We start from the raw sequence: 20,063 nt of genomic DNA on the forward strand, positions 1-20,063 counted from the left end.
GCCGCCGGCCCCGTCCCCCTCTTCTCCCTCCTCAGTCGGCCAGGTCCCAGCCCCGCGCGCCCCGCCGCCGCGCGCTGAGAAAATGAGGTGGTAGCGGGCCCCCGGATGACCCCGCGTCACCACTGCGAGGCCTACAGCTCCGCCAGGGAGGAGGAAGAGGAGGAGAAGGTGAGCGCGCGGGGCGGGGGTCTCCGGGAGTCTCCGCGGGCGCGCGGCCCTCGGGGAGGCACCCGGGCTGCGCCCTCCGAGGGCCCCCCCCAGCATCCCTTCCCCCCCGCAGCATCCCTTCCCCCCATCACCCCCCCCCCCCGCCAGCCCCATCTGCCCCTCCACATCCCCCTCCGCCTCCGCCTCCGCGGGGACCTTCCGGACGCTCCCTCGCCGCCTGCGCGCAGGAGCAGCTCGGCACCTGCCCAGTCTGCTAACAGTTCTCCTCTGTTCCTTTTCGGACCATTTTTTTTTTCCTGTCACCGAGTAACTTTTTTGTGGGAACTGCAGGTTGCCTACCCCGTAGCGCATTTTTTTCTAGGCTCCGCGAGCCTGTGTCCTACACAAAGAAGGGGATCCACTCCCACCCCCAGACCTGGAAGCCCCCGCGGGAGCCCGAGGAGGGGCCTGCACGGTGCCGAGCGGGGAGCGCGCGGGGCCCGGGGGACCCGCCCGCGCCGCCGGGACTCCGGGCGGGGAACGTTACCCAGGGTGTGGGCGGGGGAAACTGAAGAGGTGAGGTTTGAGTTGCACCCTGAAGGGCAGATAAAAATAGCGAAATCTTAAAAACAGGGAAGAAGGGCCCCTGATGAGCTCTAGGTTCCACTGCTGATGCATTGGCAGGAGTTGAGAATTGGGGAGAAAAATAGTGGAAGGTACCTCTCTGGAGGCAGCATGGGGTCGGGCTGGAGAGCTCAGAATGCTCGGCTCAAGTATTTAGCCTTTGTTCTGTCGTTGGGGAGTCGCTCAGCCTTTGATCAGTGACGGTGTGACGTTAATACCAATAACACTTGTTGAGGCTCATTATCTGACAGTGACTGTTCTCAGTGGTTTGCAACTCACTGAATCCTCAAGGATTCATCGAGGCAGGTTTCATGGAGTCTCATTGCACAGATGAGGGAAACTGAGGCTCTGCAACAAAATGAAGTAATTTCCTCCTTAGATGACACAACTAGAACTCGGTGGCCAGAGTTTAAACCCGATCTGCAATCTGAATATGTACATAGTCTCTGTTACGAAAATGCATTTGTTGAAAAGATTAACAGTAGTGTCATCTGTTTCTAGCTTTTGAGGTCGTTTGTGGTGGAGGAAATAGAAGGGGATGGATAAATAGATTAAGAAAGAATGGACATAATAAAAAGTATATATACAAAAGGAAAAAGAAAAAAAAAAAGAAAGAATGGACAGGATTTAGATTCGCTAATCTGGGACCAGCCAGATGAGTGAGCCTTGAGTTTCAGTACCAGGAAAATCTTAATACTGATGAGCCGACTAGTAGAATTAGCATGTGTTGGAAAGGGTGCAGTAGAGATGATTTGCGTTACAGATAAGTTGAGTTTATGTGGCAGTGTGACATCCTAGTAGGTTAGAATGGAACTCTCAACTTTTTTTGGTAAAGATTTGAAGCTCAGAGTGTGTGTACATGGTTTATTCTGATTGTATAGTACTTTAAAAATGAAAAGTATTCACCTTTCTTTGCATGTTTCATTTTTAAAATGGGCTTAATCCCAACTTCATAAGGTTTTGTGAGGATTAAATCAGTTAATACCACACAGTACTTTGAATAATACCTGACAAAGTAGCACTCACTGTTTTTACTTGTTAATCACGTAACAAGTGTAAGCTATTACTATTTATTAGGTATAGTGCTAAGCTCTGGAGAGTGTTTGCCATCAAGGAACTCAAGGTTAGGAGAGACAAGTCTACAAATAATTATCACAGCGATTAAATGCAAAAATAGAATTATGTCCAAGTAAGGATGTAGGCAGGCAGTGTTTCATTCACAGAGTGATGCAAATGAAAACTCTAGGAAGGGGAGTGTGAGCTCCAGAAGAACATTTCAAGTGGAAAGAACAGTGTGTGAAAAGGCATGGAGATTGAGAAAGAGAGCAGCCTGTTTTGTGATTATAGGTAACTATAGTTCATTACTAAGGGTATAAAGTCAAGGAGGTAATATTAGAACATGAGGTTCTTGTATGGTCACATTAATAAATCCATCTTATTTAGAAGACGAACTTAGGATCCAGAAGTTAGCACCAATACAGAATTATTAATAGGGTTGGTGATATAATGACAATAAATATAATAATTCCATCTTAATGAAGTTGCTTCTATTGTATACCCAGTACTGTGCAATAGTTTTCCTCAGAGGAGCGGGAGGCCCTGCATATAGATTTGTAATACAGTTTATGCTATACAGTAAGGATTTTATAAACTTCACTTAGACATTAAGCTACTTGATAAACATGGAGAAAGAAGCAGAAGTAGCAATTGAAAGAATAGGAAAAGAAATGCAAAATGAATTATAAAGTTAGAAATGTGTGTAATATGTCAACCAAAATACAGTCTTTTTGTTTTTTAGTTTCCAGAGACTTTTCTATCGGAACATTCAAAATTCTGGCTGTAACCAGTAATGGGCATATAACAAAATACAACTATAACGTTCTATTATTTAAAACAGTAAAATTATATTTTAAGTGTTTGTATTTTATTACTTAGCAGGATTCATTATTCATCTAACTCAGTCTGTTTTACATACTAGAAAATAGGCTATCTTCTGCCAGTAAAAGAAGTAAAACTCAAGCCAATGCTTTCTCCAATGTATCATACTATCTATCTTACTAGAAACTTAAAAACGGAATGTTGGCCCTGGCTGGGTGGCTCAGTTGGTTGGAGCATTGTCCAGTACACCAAAGGTTGTGGGTTCCATTCCCAGTCAGGGCACATACTAGGTTGTGGGCTTGATCCGTAGTTGGGGGACATACAGGAAGCAACTGATTGATATTTTCGATGTTGTTGTTGTCCATCCTGCCCCCCTCCGCCCCAAATCAATAAAAACATATCCTCGGGTAAGGATTTAAAAATGGAATGTAAATAATAGCTTGCTAATATAAGCACTGCCATAAATTGTCTTCTTTTTTTTTTTGCTTTTCTACATTCTTAGCTTCTAAGTAATTTCTTAGTGTGTGTTTCTTAAGAATAGGGTTATTCTCTTACAGAATCACAGTAAAGTTATTAACTTAAGTAAACTTAACATCGTTACATTTACTTATTTAAAATCATTTTTTACTTTCAGTTACAGTTGACATACATTATTATATTGGTTTCAGGTGTACACCCCAGTGACCAGACATTACATCACTTAATAAGTGATCATCCCAATAAATCTGGCACCCATCCAGCACCACACCTAGTTGTTAGAATATTATTAACTCTATTCCCTATGCTGTACTTTACATCCCCATGACTATTCTGTAACAACCAGTTTGTACTTAATCCTTTCACCATTTTCCGTTACATTTACTTTATCTCATCTACTATCCTTGTTCCCATTATGTCAGTTGACCCAAAAATGACCATTTTAGCATTTATCTCTCTTCAGTGCAAGATCAGTCTAAGGTCAGATAGTACAGTCTTGCTTTTCTGTAGCCCCTTTAAATCTAGAGCATCCCCACAGGTATCCTCCATCCTTTTTGTCTTTCACTTGCATTATTTATAGCCCATTTTTTAAAGTTTAAGAGAAGTTAGTATTATCTTTTGTTGACATCCTAGTGTAAGCAAAGAATGATTCCTTTTTCATCTCTTGATAATGGTGTATTACATTAATTGATTTTTGAATGTTAAACCAACTTTGCATTCCTGAACTAAATCACATTTGGTTATGGTGTATAATCTTTTTATGTTGGGAGATTTCAGTTTGCTAGTATTTTGTTGGAGTTGTGTATCTATATTTAGAAGAAATACTGAGCTATAGTTTTCTAGTGCTATTTATTGTCTTTGTTTGGTTTTGGTGTAGTGGGGTAGTTAACTGGCTTAAAAAATGAGTTGAGAAGTGCTTCTCCTCTTTACTTTTTGGAAGAGTTTGTGAAGAATTTGTATTAACTCTTCTCTAAATGTTTGGTAGAATTTACCAGTGAAGTCATTTGGGCATAGGCTTTTCTTTGACAATAGTTTGTTTACTAATTCAGTGTCTTTACTTGTTATATGACTCTTCAGCTTTTCTTTTTCTTCTTGTCAATTTTGATAGTTTGTGCTTCTAGGTATTTATCTATTTCATCTAAATTGTTCGATTTACTTGTATACAGTTTATAAAATTCCTTTATAACCCTTTTTATTTCTGTAACATAGGTAGTAATATATCCCCTCTTTGTTCCTGATTTTAGTAATTTATCCTTCATTTTTCCTTGATCAGTTGTAGCTAAAGATTTGCCAATTTTGATGATCTTTTCAAAGAACCAGCTTTTGGTTTCGTTGACTTACCTGTTCTCTACTGTATTAATTTCCACTTTGATATTTGTTTTCTTCTGGCTTGCTTTAGGTACAGTTTACTTTTTCCAGTGTCTTAAGGTAGAAGGTTAGGGTATTGATTTGAGGTATCTTTTAATATAGGCATTTACAGGTATTTCCCTCTAAGCACTGCTTTCATTGCATCTCATAAGTTTTGGTACTTTAGGTAGTCTTTTTCATTCATCTCAAAGTATTTTCTAATTTCCCTTGTGATTTCTTCTTTGACCCAGATTTCTTTGTTTTAAAAAAGTTGTTAAAAGCATCTAAATATTTGAAAGTCTTACTGAGGACCTTAATTGTAGGAGATTGGAGAACAGGAATTTATTGAACCTGACCTTACTCTTCTTGACGTGATTCTAATCCTGTATATCCTTTTCTGTCCCCCTTATGTTCTCCCTAAAAATAATCTTCAAAGGAAGCATTGTAGGGGAAAAGTAATCACTGGGGCAGCCAGCCATTGGAGAGTGTTGAGAAGGTTAGCGGATCCTGGTGAGCCACCTTGTTGGGTGTAATTAATGGAATGAGATAATTAGTTAAGTAAGCTTTAAGTTTTTGTATGTTGTTTTTTTTTTTTTTAATTGATTTGAGAGAGAGAGGAAGGGGGAGAGAGAAACATTGATGAGAGAGAAACATCAGTCGGCTGTCTCCTGCCTGGGGTTCAAGCCAGCAACCTGGGCATGTGCCCTGACTGGGAATTGAACTGGTGACCTGTTGGTGCATGGAATGACGCTCAGTCCCCTGAGCCACACAGACCAGGCTAGTAAACTTGAAGATTTGGCAAAAGTTAATACATTACAGACTAGAATTAGGTTTAGAAGGACTTATAATCTGTGAAGTTCAGTCTCCATCCCATATAGGTGTTTTTTCTAAATATCTTTTGACAGATGCTTATCTAGTTTACACTTCATTTCTAAGGTTAATATTTATGTGTGCATTAGATAGAAATTATAGTGAATCTATTCATCTAATTGTAGAGAATCTGAGAAAAGTACCAAGGCAGTAATACTGGAATCTCAGAACATTTCAGCACAATCTAACAGTAGATGGAATCTAATAAGGTAACAGTTTTTTTAGAGAGAATACATTTGAGGCCTTAAACAAGGGTACCCCCCCAAAGGTACCAAATCCCCACACACAATTTGTGTGGGGCAGGTGGAGAGGGAGTTTGCCTAAGGCTATGCCTTAGAAAGTGTTTATAGAGTTTTAGTTGACCATAAGTTCTATCTAAATTGATGGTGTGGTGTGGCCTCCAAAAAAAAAAAGTTAATGATCTTAGACTGCATTCTAATTTAAATACTCACATGTGAGGCTATTGGACACTATATTGGAAGCTCAATTCAAGATGGTTTCATACTGCCTTTTTACTCTATATGCTATTTGTATTTCTGAATCATGAGAATGTATTAATTAATAAAAATTGAATTTAAAAAAAGATGGTTTCATACTTAAGGTGATGGCTTCATACTGATTAAGTGGGAATGGGTGGGATTTAATTTAATTGATGTAACTTTTTTTAATGAAGAAAAAGGTTAGCAGCCCTTCATTAGATTTTTAAGAAGACTATTTTGGACAAATACTAAGAATTCCTAGTATAAAAAGCTCATGACTTAAAATTTTTTGACACAGTTAATATATTTTGATCAGAGTCTAGGGGGTTCTTTCAATTATAAGGCCATGTTTTCTCTTTATAACTGAGTTTCCAATTTAAAGTGAGAATGTGTTAAGATAACTATTATTGTAATATTTTTGTTTGTTAATCTTCACCCAGTGATATTTTTTCCATTGATTTTTTTCTTTTTTAGAGAGAGAGGGAGGGAGGGAGGAGGAGAGAGACAGAGAGAGAGAAACATTAATGTGAGAGAGAGACATCAGATTGGTTGCCTCCCACACATGACCCAACTGGGGCTGGGGATTGAACCTGCAACCCAGGTGCCCTTAACCGGGAATCAAACCCATGATCCTTTGGTGAGCGGGCCAACACTCTAACTACTGAGCCATACCAGCGCCAGGGCATAACATTTTAATATATGCCATTTTAAAGACCTATAAAGTCCTATACTACCTCATAATATTCTTATTTTGTTTTATGAATTGCTTAATAAGAACCAACATATTCATACAATGCTATACTTATTCTTTAATTACATAAAGAGCATTGTCTTATATTTGATTTTATAGGTAGCTACATCAAGCTGGGAGGCAGGCAGATTCAAAGGATATCATGAAGTTTCCAGGGCCTTTGGAAAACCAGAGATTGTCTTTCCTTTTGGAAAAGGCAATCTCTAGGGAAGCTCAGATGTGGAAGGTAAACGTGCCGAAAATGCCTACAAACCAGGTAATGATTTTTCTCTTTACTCTAGATAGATGACTTTTATTAGAAATAAGTATATTACTCTCCTATATAGTATCTTGACATGCATTGGAGAAATATGTACCATTAAAGGATATGCTCTATTCTTTATTTTAGAAATATCTCCTTGTTTCATTCTGAAACAAAACAAGAATGAACTGTTTTTGTTTGCTTGCTTGTTTTGTTTTTATCTCAGTTACAGCTTTAGGAAGATAAAGTATGTCTGTTTTCTCTGCTTATAGTCAATACTAATAGTAGTAAGCTGCCTTTATTTCTAGATACATAGTTAGCCATGGAAGCTGAGTATATATCATTGTCTTTGGGGAAGAAAAACTTGCAGTATACTTCTTGAATATTTATAAGGAGTTCAAGTAAACTACTAAGGTAATACAATGTTGGAAACTTCTAGGGAGATAGCAGCTGGCCTCTCAATTACTGATGGTTATATGCCTTTCTTTTTCTTTTTTATTTTCTTTTTTAATTTTTTTAAATTTTTTTTTTAATTTCAGAGAGAGGGAGGAGGAGAGAGAGAGCTAGAAACATCAATGATGAGAGAGTCATTGATTGGCTGCCTCCTGCATGCCCCCTGCTGGGGATTGAGCCTGCAACCCGGGCATGTGCCCTGACCGGGAATTGAACCGAGATCTCCTGGATCCTAGGTCAATGCTCAACCACTGAACCATGCCCAGCTGGGCTATGCCTTTTCTTTTTTCTTTTTTTTTTTTTTTTTGGATTTTTTAAACTTTATGGTTGATGCTATTACGGATGTCCCCATTGCCCACCTCCACCCAGCCCTCCCCCCTTCTGGCCATCACCACACTGTTGTCTGTATCTATGTGTCACGCATGTATGTTCTTTAGCTAATCCTTTCATCTTCTTTCATCCAGCCTCCCCCTTCCCCCTCCCCTCTGACAACTGTCAGTCTGTTCCATGGAGCCATGCCTCCGTTTCTAATTTGGTCATCAGTTTATTTTGTTCATTAGATTCCACATATAAGTGGGATCATATGGTATTTGTCTTTCTCTGGCTGGCTTATTTCACTTAGCATAATACTCTCCAGGTCCATCTATGCTGTCGATAAAGGTAAGTTTTCCTTTTTTTACCACCATATAGTATTATATTGTGAAAATGTACTACAGCTTTTTTTATCCACTCATATACTGATGGACACTCAGGCTGTTTCCAGATCTTGGCTCTCATAAATAATGAGAGCTGAGTCAAAAGGCAGCTCCAATTTTTTGAGGAAACTCCATGCTGTTTTCCATAGTAGCTGCACCAGTCTAATTCCCACCAACAGTGTACCAGGGTTCCCTTTTCTCCACACCCTCACCAGCACTTGTTGTTTGTTGATTTATTGATGGTAGCCATTCTGACAGGTGTGAGGTGACATCTCATTGTGGTTTTAATGTGCATCTCTCTGATAATTAGTGATGATGAGCATTTTTTCATATGTCTATTGGCCGTCTGTATGTCCTCTTTGGAGAATTATCTATTCAGGTCCTTTGCTCATCTCTTAATAGGATTATTTAACCTGCCTGAAATTGGGGCAAGAGGTAGAAGGACAATTTTCTCCCAGGCAGAAGAGCTGGCAGAGGCCATTGCTCCTTTGGCGAGTCTTCCCCGCACATAGCCGGCAGGCAGGTGCCATATTTGAATCTCTGCCTTTTCTTTTTAAAAATTTTATACTTCTATCCTATAATTGCATCAGAGTTATTTTTTTTACAAATAACTGTGAAGTTTATTCACTCCAAAAACTTTCTATATGAGATGTCTTATACATCTTTTTACCCCTGGTAACTAGTATTGTGCTTGGGATAAAGAATACTGGCCAAGAAAATTTTGGTATGTGTATATGTGTAGGTGAATGAATAGTATATATCTAAGCTCCTCCGGTGTTGGTTTAGGTCAGCGATTTTCAGCCAGTTTAGGTTAACCTTTGCTCATAGGTTATTAAAATCTATATGCCTTTTTAATTCCAACCGGCTTCTATTATTATTCTTTCCCACAAGCTGAAGAAATACATTTTGCATTTACTGTTACTTATCATTTAGCAAATTGAAGATTAGTTTACTTGAATTAATACCTTTTATGTTAGGAGCATTTACATGTGCTATCACATTTAATATCTCAATCTTTTGAAATAAGCAGTAGTCCCAATTTGTTCAAGACTAGCTAATAAGTAGTAGAGTTATACTTTGGATCTGAGGCAGTTTTCTTTCTGTTTTTATTTTTATTTTCCATTTTTGTGTGCTTATGTGATTTTTAGTTTACCTTGGGGTTCAGTTTATTATATAACTGCTACATTCTGAGCACTATTCCTGGCATTTGGGATGCAATAGTGAGATAAGTAGAAATTCCTGCCCATTCTAGTAAGCCTCAAAGCTTTATTACAGCTGCCTTTAAGAACTATTCTTCCTTCTGCTGTCTTCTTGAGTCAGCACGTAACCAACAATGACATACTTTTACAACATGATCTTTGAAAGTGATATCCTACAAAGATCGTAGTATGTTGTTATATTGTCCGTTAATCTGGCCTATTTCTATAGGTAATTTGACAAATATTACTGAGGTGATACCAGGAAACAATAGTATCAGAACTTCTGAGAGGGATTTACTTAAGAAATTTCCTTTAGTAATGCCAAGTCCCAGTCATACTTAATTCTTGTAAAATATGGTTGGGCTTGGTCTGGTGGAGTTGGAGATATAATAGGGAGGGGAGTAAAGAGCTATAGGGGCTTGAGTTGCTTGCTAGAGTAACTCCCAAGATTACTTCTCTGTTCTAATACTAATTCCTTTTTCTTCTGCCACTCTCAGGGACTGGCTTCTCTGCCTCCCCTTACATTGTTGCTTCTAACGATGATTTCCCTTCTTGATTCCTTGCATGAGATAAACAGTCTTGTCTCTAAACTATACATGTATGTTTTCCAACTTTTCTATTTTTTTCTTTTTATGTGCTGGTAAAAATGGAAAAATAAAATATTTTAAAGCTTCCTTTTATGCATCTTTTCTCCAATTCCCTTCTACCTTACTCTTCCTCCACCTAAATCCTACCTACTTCAAGGTTCTCTCACAGTTCTCTTAATTTGCATCTCCTATCCCCTAGTTTAGGACACAGTGGCCACACAAGAATGTTATAGAGTTATTACTCCCATTCTGTGTGCTCTCATAGCACTCTACTTTCCTTATGAGATAATACAATTTCCGGGTGATTTGACTGAGTTCTCTTGAGGTAGAATTGTATTACTTTTATTTACTGGCATATAATAGGCTCACAGTAAACATTCATAAAATGAACGTTGATGATCATTTCTTTATAATTCATCCAGGTTAGAGACGTTCTTTTATATAATAATAGCACTTTCAAGTATATGATAATTTTGACATGACTTTTGGGGGGGAAAAATTGAAGATTGGTCAAAGTGACATGCACTTTTAGATATTCTCTATTTTTTTCGAAAGTGCTCTTCACATACAAAGATAAAACAGCTTCAAGCTGTTTATATAAAGATGGTTTTCATTATTTTGGAACCCTAAGGAATCTTAAAGGCCATCTAATTATGTGGTTTTTAAATACAGGATCTCAAACCACTGGGCTACTAGGCAAATCAGGATCATTTAGGAGGCTTCTTACAACGCTCCCAGGCCCCACCCACACCCACTGGGTTTGTGGTGGCAACTGTGGAAATTTGTATTTTTAAAAGCTTCATAGTTTTATTAATATGCATTCAGTTTGGGAAACACTGGTTCAGTCTAACGTAATTTAAAAGTTCTAAATTTAAAAGTTCTAACATTTCTGATAAGTGATCCTCGGCTTTGGATATTTGTTCATTCCACTGCTGAAAAACTATATAAATTATTGGAAAGTTTTTCTTAACTTTATTCACAATATTGTCTTAAATTGAATCTTAAAACTGCTTCTTTCTAGTGGCCACCTAGATTGGTTCTAGTTCTGGCCACTGGAGCAATATAGAATAGAGCTATTTCTTATTTTAAACTACAGCCCTTTCGTTAAAGACTGGTGTTAAACCCATAAAGTCATCTCTTTTCCTGATTGAACATCCCTTCCTGCTTAACCATTTTTTGTTTGATATGATTACCCTTTTACCGTTCCAGTTTTTCTTTTTCTAGATACATTCTTTATAATGTGTTATATTGAGACATTTCAGTTGTCATTAATGAGCAATAAAGTAAAACTATTACCTCACTTTGTCTTGGATTGATTATTTCATTAATCTAACCCTAAATTTGGGGGTGCGGTTGTTTTGGCAGCAATGTCATGTTGTTGGGTTATATTGAACTTGTTTTTAAAACCTTGTTCTTTTTGTCTCAACTTTTAAGCAAAGTTTCCCTATGCTAGATGTACATTTTTAGTTTTAACTTAGGTGCAGCATTTCTTATTTGTTCTTATTAAATTTAAAATTGTTTATTCTGGCCCTGGCTGATGTGGCTCAGTTGGTTGAACATTGTCCCATGCACCTAGAGGTCCCCTATTCAGGGCACATGCCTGGATTGCAGGCTTGATCCCTGTAGGGGGCGTGTAGGAGACAGCTGATCGATGTTTCTCTCATTGATGTTTCTCTCCTTCCCTCCCTCCTCCTTCCTCCCTCGCTAAAATCAATAAAAAACATTTAAATAAATAAATTATTCTGTTTATTCTGGCCCATTTTTCTGGCTTTAAAATTATATTTGTTATCTAATATATATTGCCTGTGATTTTTGTACCATTTGCGGACTTGGTAAGATTTCATGTACATATAATCATAGAGTATGTACTGTCCTCCTTTGCTCAGTTTCTTTTGTGTGTAAAGATTCATTCATGTAACTTCCTGTAGCCATAAATTAATTTATTCTCATTGTCATGTATTCTATTGTATGAATTTATCTGTTCTATTGATAGTCATTAGAGTCATTTTCTTATGCATATCTCTTAGTGAACATATATGTAAATTTCTGTTGAGTATATTCCTAGGGGTAGAATTGCTAGAACCTAGAATATGTACCTACTCAGGTTTAGTAGGTACCACTAACCGTATTTCCAAAGTTGTTATACCACTATTGACCACTTTCTTATTTACCCCTTCCAGAAGAGGATGAAGGTCCTGAGTTGCTCTACATCTTTGTCAACACTTGGTACTGTCTTTTTCATTTTAGTTATTCTGATGCGTGTGTTACAGTATCACTTTGGGTTTTAATTTTCATTTCCTTCATAACTAAAGAAGTTCAGTAGTTTTTCATGTGTTTTTTAGCCATTAGATATCTTTTGTGTGTGTGTGTGAAATGTCCATATCTTTTACATGGGTTTCTATGGAGTTCTCTGTTAACTGTTTGTATAGTTGTTCTGTTGTAGGCTCTGTATATTACACATATCTTCAGCTCTATTTGGGTTGACTTTTTTCTTTAATCCTCACCCTGGGATATTTTTTCCATTGCTTTTTCAGAGAGACAGACAGACATCAATGTAAGAGAGACACATTGAGTGGTTGCCTCCCGCTGGCACCCGACTGGGGCCTCTTTGTTTCTTTTTGATTCATGGAATTGTATCACTAAATACCACCCAACACCTTGATTTTATTTGTAAGTGGAGGAACTTAGCAATAGGTTATTGCTTCCTCTTTGACATTACTGTTCTTCAGAGTAAAGTTCACGTGGCTCTTTTCCTTGCCTTGCAACCGATCATTCCCTCCCCTCACTTTTTCCCTTTTAATATACCACTAAGTTGCTGTCTTTTCTAAGAAGCTTTCACTCTACTCCCACACTGGGCCAGGTTCCCCTTCCAGTCTGTACCCCTAGTTCCCTGTATATATCTCTTAAACATTTACCGTAGTTTTTTTTCACATTTCCTGATTGTTTGCCTTACCATGAGACTTTAAGTTTTGAAGTTTAAACAAACATTCATTATTGTATTTCCAGGACTTATGATAGACACTTAACTGTTTATTAATATGAACTGAATTAAATGTCAATTGGTAGATGTTTTCATATTGTTGTTCATTGTTTTAACACCAGCTTGATGGTGAGATGTTACTGTAAGAGGTTATAAACCATCTTTTTTTTTTTTTAATATATCTTTATTGATTTCAGAGAGAGGAAAGGAGAGGGAGAGAGAGAGAGATAGAAACATCAATGATGAGAGAGTCATTGATCGAGCCCACAACCCGGGCATGTGCCCTGACCAGGAATCGAACCCCGATCGCCTGGATCCTAGGTCGAAGCTCAACCGCTGAGCCACGCCCGGCTGGGCTGTAAACCATCTTTATCTCATATTCTTGTCAGTATTGTGCCGTATTCTAAGATCAGTCTTTTAAAATATTTATTTATTGATTTTAGAGAGGGAGAGAAACATCTATTTGTCATTCCACTTATTCATGCATTCATTGGTTGCTCCTTGTATGTGCCCTGACGGGGGGGTTGAACCTGCAGCCTTGGTGTATAGGGACGATGCTCTAACCAATTGAGTTACGCAGCCAGGGCTCTAAGATCAGTCTCTATCTGATAAAGAAATTGACCAGAAGGTGGGTGTATGGTGATTAACCTTCTATAAAATATGAGTTATAACCGAGTTTAGACCTAGATGTAAAAATCGTACATGTGAGATTAGTTTTGGTTTTGCTGATATAAAGAAACACTTTACTTTGTAATGCTAAAGCTGAAAAGTGACAGAAAAAGGAGTCAGAATAAAATAAGAGAAATTAGCTAGTGTAATGGCAGAGATTATAATGATCACCGAGTCATCTATTCTTTATAACACTAAAGAAATCCAAAAGGAAAGAGAAGAAATTCCAACTGAAATACCTGTTTGAGGAGATATGTTGTCAAGATATACAGCCCTTTGTGTTTTAAAAGCTCTTAATGTCCCTTATGCTTTAGTAGCTCTTAATTTCCAACTGGGAGTTGAACCCACCAACCTATTGTTGTGCGGGACGATGCTCCAACCATCTGAGCCACTGGCCAGGGCTAGCTTTGTTTCTAATGGTCTATCATTCTGTTATCATAGTCTGTTTATATTTCCTAAGATAGTTTAATGCCTGTTTGCTGTCTTAGAAATTCACTATATTTTCTTATTTTCAAGAACTGGCAAAAACTTAATTTCAAAATTACTATCAGTTGATAACAGGGTTACCTAAACTTTTAAATGTTGTATTATCTGAACACCTCAATTTAATTATAGATAGGTGGTGAGATGAAATAATGAAGATTTTATTTAATAAAGAATGAGAATATTAGATATTGATGTTAAATGCTATAATCAGTACATAAAGTTTTATCTTCATTTATGTCATTTGCTAGATTTTGAATAAACTTAAAAACATTTTTTAAAATATAAACACTATTCCATAGCATTTGCTAACCTTTTATAAGAGAGACTTCTAAATATATTCTTGATGATAACTTGAAACTTTACTTGTTTTATTTTATTTTAATTTTATGTTTTAATTTTTCCCCTATAGAATGTTTCTCCATCCCAGAGAGATGAAGTGATTCAGTGGCTGGCCAAACTCAAGTACCAGTTCAACCTTTACCCAGAAACATTTGCTCTGGCTAGCAGTCTTTTGGACAGGTTTTTAGCTACTGTAAAGGTAATTAATTATTTTAGGATACACTTAAACACAACCTTGTTTGAGGGTTTATATGCTAAACTAGGGGCTATTAGTAAACATTCTATATGATGGAAAGGAATTGGAAGACCTTTGTGGACATGATATGTCTACCTATAAGAAGACATGGTGTCTTCTGTTGCTTTAAATTTTCAGAAATGTTTAACTGTATTGTATAATTTTTTTTTTGCTATAAGTATTCCTAATTTATACTTAACCTATGAAATTTTTGATCTCCTGATTTTAATACAAACCACATAGCATTGGCAGAATGTTTAGTTGTCTTTTAACACATTGGTGGTGTACTAATGTGGACAGTGAGTCAAACTAGAGAAGTATAAGCCTATTGCACATTCTTCTCTTCCACTTCTTGTTTGTTGCATATTGTATGGCTTTCTGAACAGTATGTACTTTCTGGAGGTATACATTTGGAGCATAACAAGATGAACTGAACTGTGAGGAAGTACCTTGTATTTTTGTTGAATGGCAGCATACAAATATATGAATGAGTTTTATATTGTCCCTGCTGGTGTATCTTTGGTTATATTATGCAAAATCAGTCATAGTGGGCCCTTAACAGATTTAAAGCAGAAAGGTAGCATTTATTTAATGGCAAGGCATATAAAAGTAAAAAAGCAGTTCAGTTGTTATTTGTATGTCTAGGAATATGTAAGCTGGGGGAACTATGAATTCAGTACTGAGGGTTCTATACTTTTTCCTATTAGGTATAAAATATAGAAGCCATAGGATTTGGATGGCTATTCAGTTACCTTTTTATGTTTCAAACTAATACTCTTGAGAGACTTAAAAAATGCTTAAATATAATAATACTAATTGCCTGAAATCTGAGATGCCTACTTTTATCTCAGTATAAAGTCTCCCATCCCTCCACCTTAGCTCCCTACAACAATTAACCTCCGTTTCACAGAGAAAGATACGTTTAAAGCTCAGTGTCCTTTCTTGGGTTGTATATTCTTCAAAAATTATTGTGCTTCTATTATAGAAAAGATTATTACTGACATTATTAAACATTTTAAACTGATTTGGGTGTCTAAAACAATTAGAGAATTTTGCAAAGTATAGTCTCATTTTTTTCATATTATTTAATGGGTCCTATGTTATTAGCATCAGATATAGTACTGTTATTTATTTAGGATGGCTAATCTATATTGAAACCATCTAAAATGTATTCATAGTTTAAATAAAGGCACTTAAACTATACCATAAAAGGGCTACAACAATGAATGGAGCCTTCATCCTAGCTGTGCAGAATGAAGTACTATGAAGCTCTTTAAAAGTATAGACCCTAAGTCCCCTCCCAAACTTAATGATTCTGAATCTCTAGTAGGTGAGTTCTGTATGTTTTTACTTAAAGACTACATCCTGGATGTACATCCATGACTGAGAACTGCTATTTGTTTAAAAATAAAATCACACATTTGCTGCTGGGATTCTTTTTATTACTAAATTTATTATTGGTGTCCTTGATTTAGGGGTTGCATTGCCTACCCAAAGTTATTAACTGTCGGGATCTTTTCTTTATAGTGAACTCTGATTACCTCATGGATGTGGGTTTGATATGTTATATACATGGGGAAATAAGGAAGCCTGGAAATCTATCTTAGCAACAAGATCTGACTCATTCCTAGATCACTCATGTGGTGTCCCTTAAATAAAAAGAAGGTGTATTAGGCATGACAGTATTTATAGAAGTACTTTCTGAGCTGTATTAACTGATTAGTGATTATTTTAAAAAATTTATAGAACCAGCTTTTATCTCATACAGGCAGAGGATTCTAAGATTCCTAAACATATAACACTTGTACTGAGGCAGTGGTCGTTGGCATGCTTGTTAAATAAGTTAATCAGTGCTGTACTCTGGTCATCAGAAGGCTTCCCCAATTTCATGGGAATGAATATAATATTTAAGTGTAAAATACATGTTGACATAGGTTTTCTTTGTGTTGTATAACTTACCTCTGTGTCATTCAATATAATTGAACTAAATTGTTTTGGTTATTAAACTAGATTCCGATGCTGGATTGCAAACCCTTATTCTACCAGTAAGGTGAAGAGAGGACCAACTTGATTATAGATACTGAGAACAGGCAAATTCGAGCCCAACTATCGGTTTCAAACCTAAGAACTTTCTTTTTTTACCCACTAATTGATTCTGTGTAAATTTAGGATCCTTTCATTCTTATCATGGAACTTGAATATATAATTTTGTGTGTGCACATTAATAATTAAACCGTTTCTACTCACCTGCTATCCTATAATTTTTTAAAGCATTTGAAATTTATTAATAGCCTTTTTATATTCTCTTCTGCTTAATTCTCCTGACACATAGTATGGTAATTTTACTGACTGATAGGTAAGGAGAATAAAACTAGCTTAAAAAATACACATATACACAAATATTTTTAATTTGGGCAATTTCATTTATTAAATTAAAATTTGTCTTCTAAAATCAAGTTCTGCTGGATAGAAATGAACTTTGACTAACTAGCATTGGTTGAACTTCCAGCAATGGAATGATCCTAGTATTTCCATAGAATATCATATGGCTGGGATTGTGAAGTGAAAAGTTAACTCTGATCTTAGAAAACAATGAGTGGGAATCAGATTAACTGCTTTCCATCAAAAGTATGCATACTCGTCTCATCTGCCTATCTAGTTTTTAAAAATAAACTCTTTAACTTTTTGAAGAATCACTGAAATTGCTTTTTCCCTCTTCAAAATTTTAGGCCCATCCAAAATACTTGAGTTGTATTGCAATCAGCTGTTTTTTCCTAGCTGCCAAGACTGTTGAGGAAGATGAGGTAAATATTTTCCTTTGAAGATTAATTATGCCTCTTTTTTAATATTCCTCTCCATTTATTCACTGCTTTTCGTTTACCAAAACAAATACTGAAAATGAAATTTTTCTGATCTCTCCACCCCGTCCTATTTATTTTCTTTGCTTTGGATAGAGAATTCCAGTACTGAAGGTGTTAGCAAGAGACAGTTTCTGTGGATGTTCTTCATCTGAAATTCTGAGGATGGAGAGAATTATTCTGGATAAATTGAATTGGGACCTTCACACAGCCACGCCATTGGATTTTCTTCACATTGTAAATATACCTGAAGTTTTTTGAGTTTCTTATTTGAATATGTAGCCCTATTTCAGTAACTTGAAAAGTAGTTTGCCTACTCATTTGTTTTGTTCTGATTTTTAGGAAAAGGGAACTTCCTGTTGTAGCTAAGGAAAAATTAGAAATTAGGATGTATGTCAAATCACTAAAGCTAAAATTTCAAACTGAAAAATTAAAAATTGAGTAATACTCAAGGTTTCATCAAGTTCTGTACATAATTTACCAAGACAGTTAAATAAAACTAGAATGATGATCTTGTGATTTTTTTTTTTTTTTTTTTCTCCCCAGTTCCATGCCATTGCAGTGTCAACTAGACCTCAGTTACTTTTCAGTTTGCCCAAACTGAGCCCATCTCAACATTTGGCAATCCTAACCAAGCAACTACTTCATTGTATGGCCTGCAACCAACTTTTGCAATTCAAAGGATCCATGCTTGCTCTGGCCATGGTTAGTTTGGAAATGGAGAAACTCATTCCTGATTGGCTTCCCCTTACAATTGAACTGCTTCAAAAAGCACAGGTAGGTGTTAGTCTAATTAAATAGTGTTCATTTTAAGTATATCTCTTACTTGGATAAATAGGGTTACGAGATGCTTATTAAAAAAACTAAGAGACATTTCTAATCTTACAATGGCAGACCATTTTTAAGGGTAGACAAGGGTGAAGTAGTTTACACTTTAAATTTATGGGCTAGTCTTTTTTTTTTTTTTCCCTTTAAAACTTGTATAGTATTTCCTTGATTCTTTTCAACCCTTCCAGATTACTTAAAATCTTGAAGCACCCTGAAAGTTTTAATATGATTTTCAATAATATATTTTCCTTTAGTTTTGTATGAAGAACCTTCCTAGCTGCATTTGTATGTTTCATTATAGTACTTCTATACTTCACTCATTTTATAAAAGATAAGTCAAAAACATAAATTGTAAGAAGTTGCTTTTTAGACAAGCACATAATTTAGTGTTGGCTAGAAAATGAAGTATTTGTATCACAGTTTGGCAAATAGAAGCTATCTTTCTGAAAAAGGTTTTTGTCCTGGTAGTGCCTGTTTATTACCTGAGATTAGTCCGTAACTTGTATCTGCAAGTTGGTGCAGAATGCTGCGGGTCAGTTAAATTCTTATCAATAGTCTATATGAAATGTTAGAGTTTAGAGGAGAAAATTCTCATTCCAATGGAAAGTTAGTAATGGTAGCAATTACTTTGAGAGAGTTCTTATTAGTTCATGTTACCAAGTAGAACTTACAAGTTTAGATCTGCAAACCTCACTCTTCTGCCAACTGAATCCAAAAAAGACATAAGCTTGCTTTTATATGTCCCTATTCTCATTTGGCAGTAGTTATTCTGATTTGTTTTACTGGATTTTATTTAGAGAAAAGGCTTAAATTCTGAGCTTAAAACATTTTTTAATATAAAAACTAATTTTAGCAGAGGCAGCAGTTATTTTAATAAAGCTTATAAGAGGATACTATAAAAGAAAAATAAGAGAATAATACTTGAATTTGGTGTTTTCTGTAAGACAGTTGTAACTAATGATCTTATAGATGTGAGCTGAAAAAGTTAGCATACATACAAGAAGTACCTTAGGGCTTCCTCTCAGCTTTGAGAAGTTCAGCCCCTAGTTTGTGAGCAGAGAAAGACTGAGAATCTTTTTATAAAGAAGATAACAATCAGAGCAACATATTAGCCAGAGCACCACCGTCCCTCTTCTGTGTGTTTGGTTCCACTGTTTTTAGCACGGCTCACTTTGTTCTTTATTCCTGGAACATGTAATGTTAGTGTAATACAGGCTGTTTTTTCTTAACAAGTGAGATATGTTCTTTTAAATAGTATATGTTAGATTGAAATAATTGAGAAGTGTTTATTTCCATTGAAATAAATGCTATAATGAAAGTAAATCCTAGGAGGTAGTTGCTATTTCATCAGAATTTTTAGAAACTATCATAAACCACCACATGAATAGTGTGGCACAGAAAATTAGTTTTGCCTACCTAGAGAGTTGGAAAAATAAAACATTATTAATCATTACATTATGTTAGACTGTGAAAGTAGGGAAGGCACATTAATAGAAAACCTATATTATAGTTTTTATTTTTTTATTTGAACAAATGGTATATTTCTAAAAGCCACTTGACTTGGTCTCTGTGCCTGTTCCCAAGCTAGTACACAGAAAATTTGCTATATGAAGTGTTACTGTCACAGAGAAAGGACAAACTTTGAAGCATAAATAATAAGAATGTTGTAAATAGCATGTGTATTCTGTAGCTTTGAGGGCTTGCTCTCTACTGAAGAACACTGGAGAATCTGCTGCTTCTCTTTCATAAGTCTTCTCGTGCTGGTGCTAGAAAAAGAAAGTGTTCACTGAACCTTGTTTCCCCCTTTACTGAAGGAGTATCATAAACTTGGAATTGAAGGAATCTTCTTAGAAATCATTTCTTTCAGCTCCTTAATTTTATACCTGTAATCCAGGGAACATGGGACTTTCTCAGACACAC

General features: G+C 36.3%; 1 protein-coding gene across 2 annotated transcripts in view; it reads left to right on the plus strand.

Annotated features, from left to right (window-relative positions):
• Positions 1-20,063, plus strand: part of CCNI (cyclin I) — a 24,769-nt gene continuing 4,706 nt past the window's right edge. The window contains exons 1-6 of one of the 2 annotated variants that reach the window (XM_087826847.1): positions 1-168; positions 7,053-7,061; positions 14,293-14,421; positions 17,187-17,261; positions 17,412-17,552; positions 17,862-18,092. In XM_087826847.1, the coding sequence (XP_087682973.1) occupies positions 106-168; positions 7,053-7,061; positions 14,293-14,421; positions 17,187-17,261; positions 17,412-17,552; positions 17,862-18,092 (648 nt within the window). In that variant the 5' untranslated portion in view covers positions 1-105. Of the gene's footprint in view, positions 169-6,672; positions 6,830-7,052; positions 7,062-14,292; positions 14,422-17,186; positions 17,262-17,411; positions 17,553-17,861; positions 18,093-20,063 lie in introns of both variants that reach the window. The other variant, XM_087826840.1, reaches the window with a different exon arrangement.

The sequence above is a fragment of the Miniopterus natalensis genome, chromosome 1, assembly GCF_054644295.1.
Source record: "Miniopterus natalensis isolate mMinNat1 chromosome 1, mMinNat1.hap1, whole genome shotgun sequence".
In the NCBI taxonomy this organism is placed as follows: Eukaryota; Metazoa; Chordata; class Mammalia; order Chiroptera; family Miniopteridae; genus Miniopterus; species Miniopterus natalensis.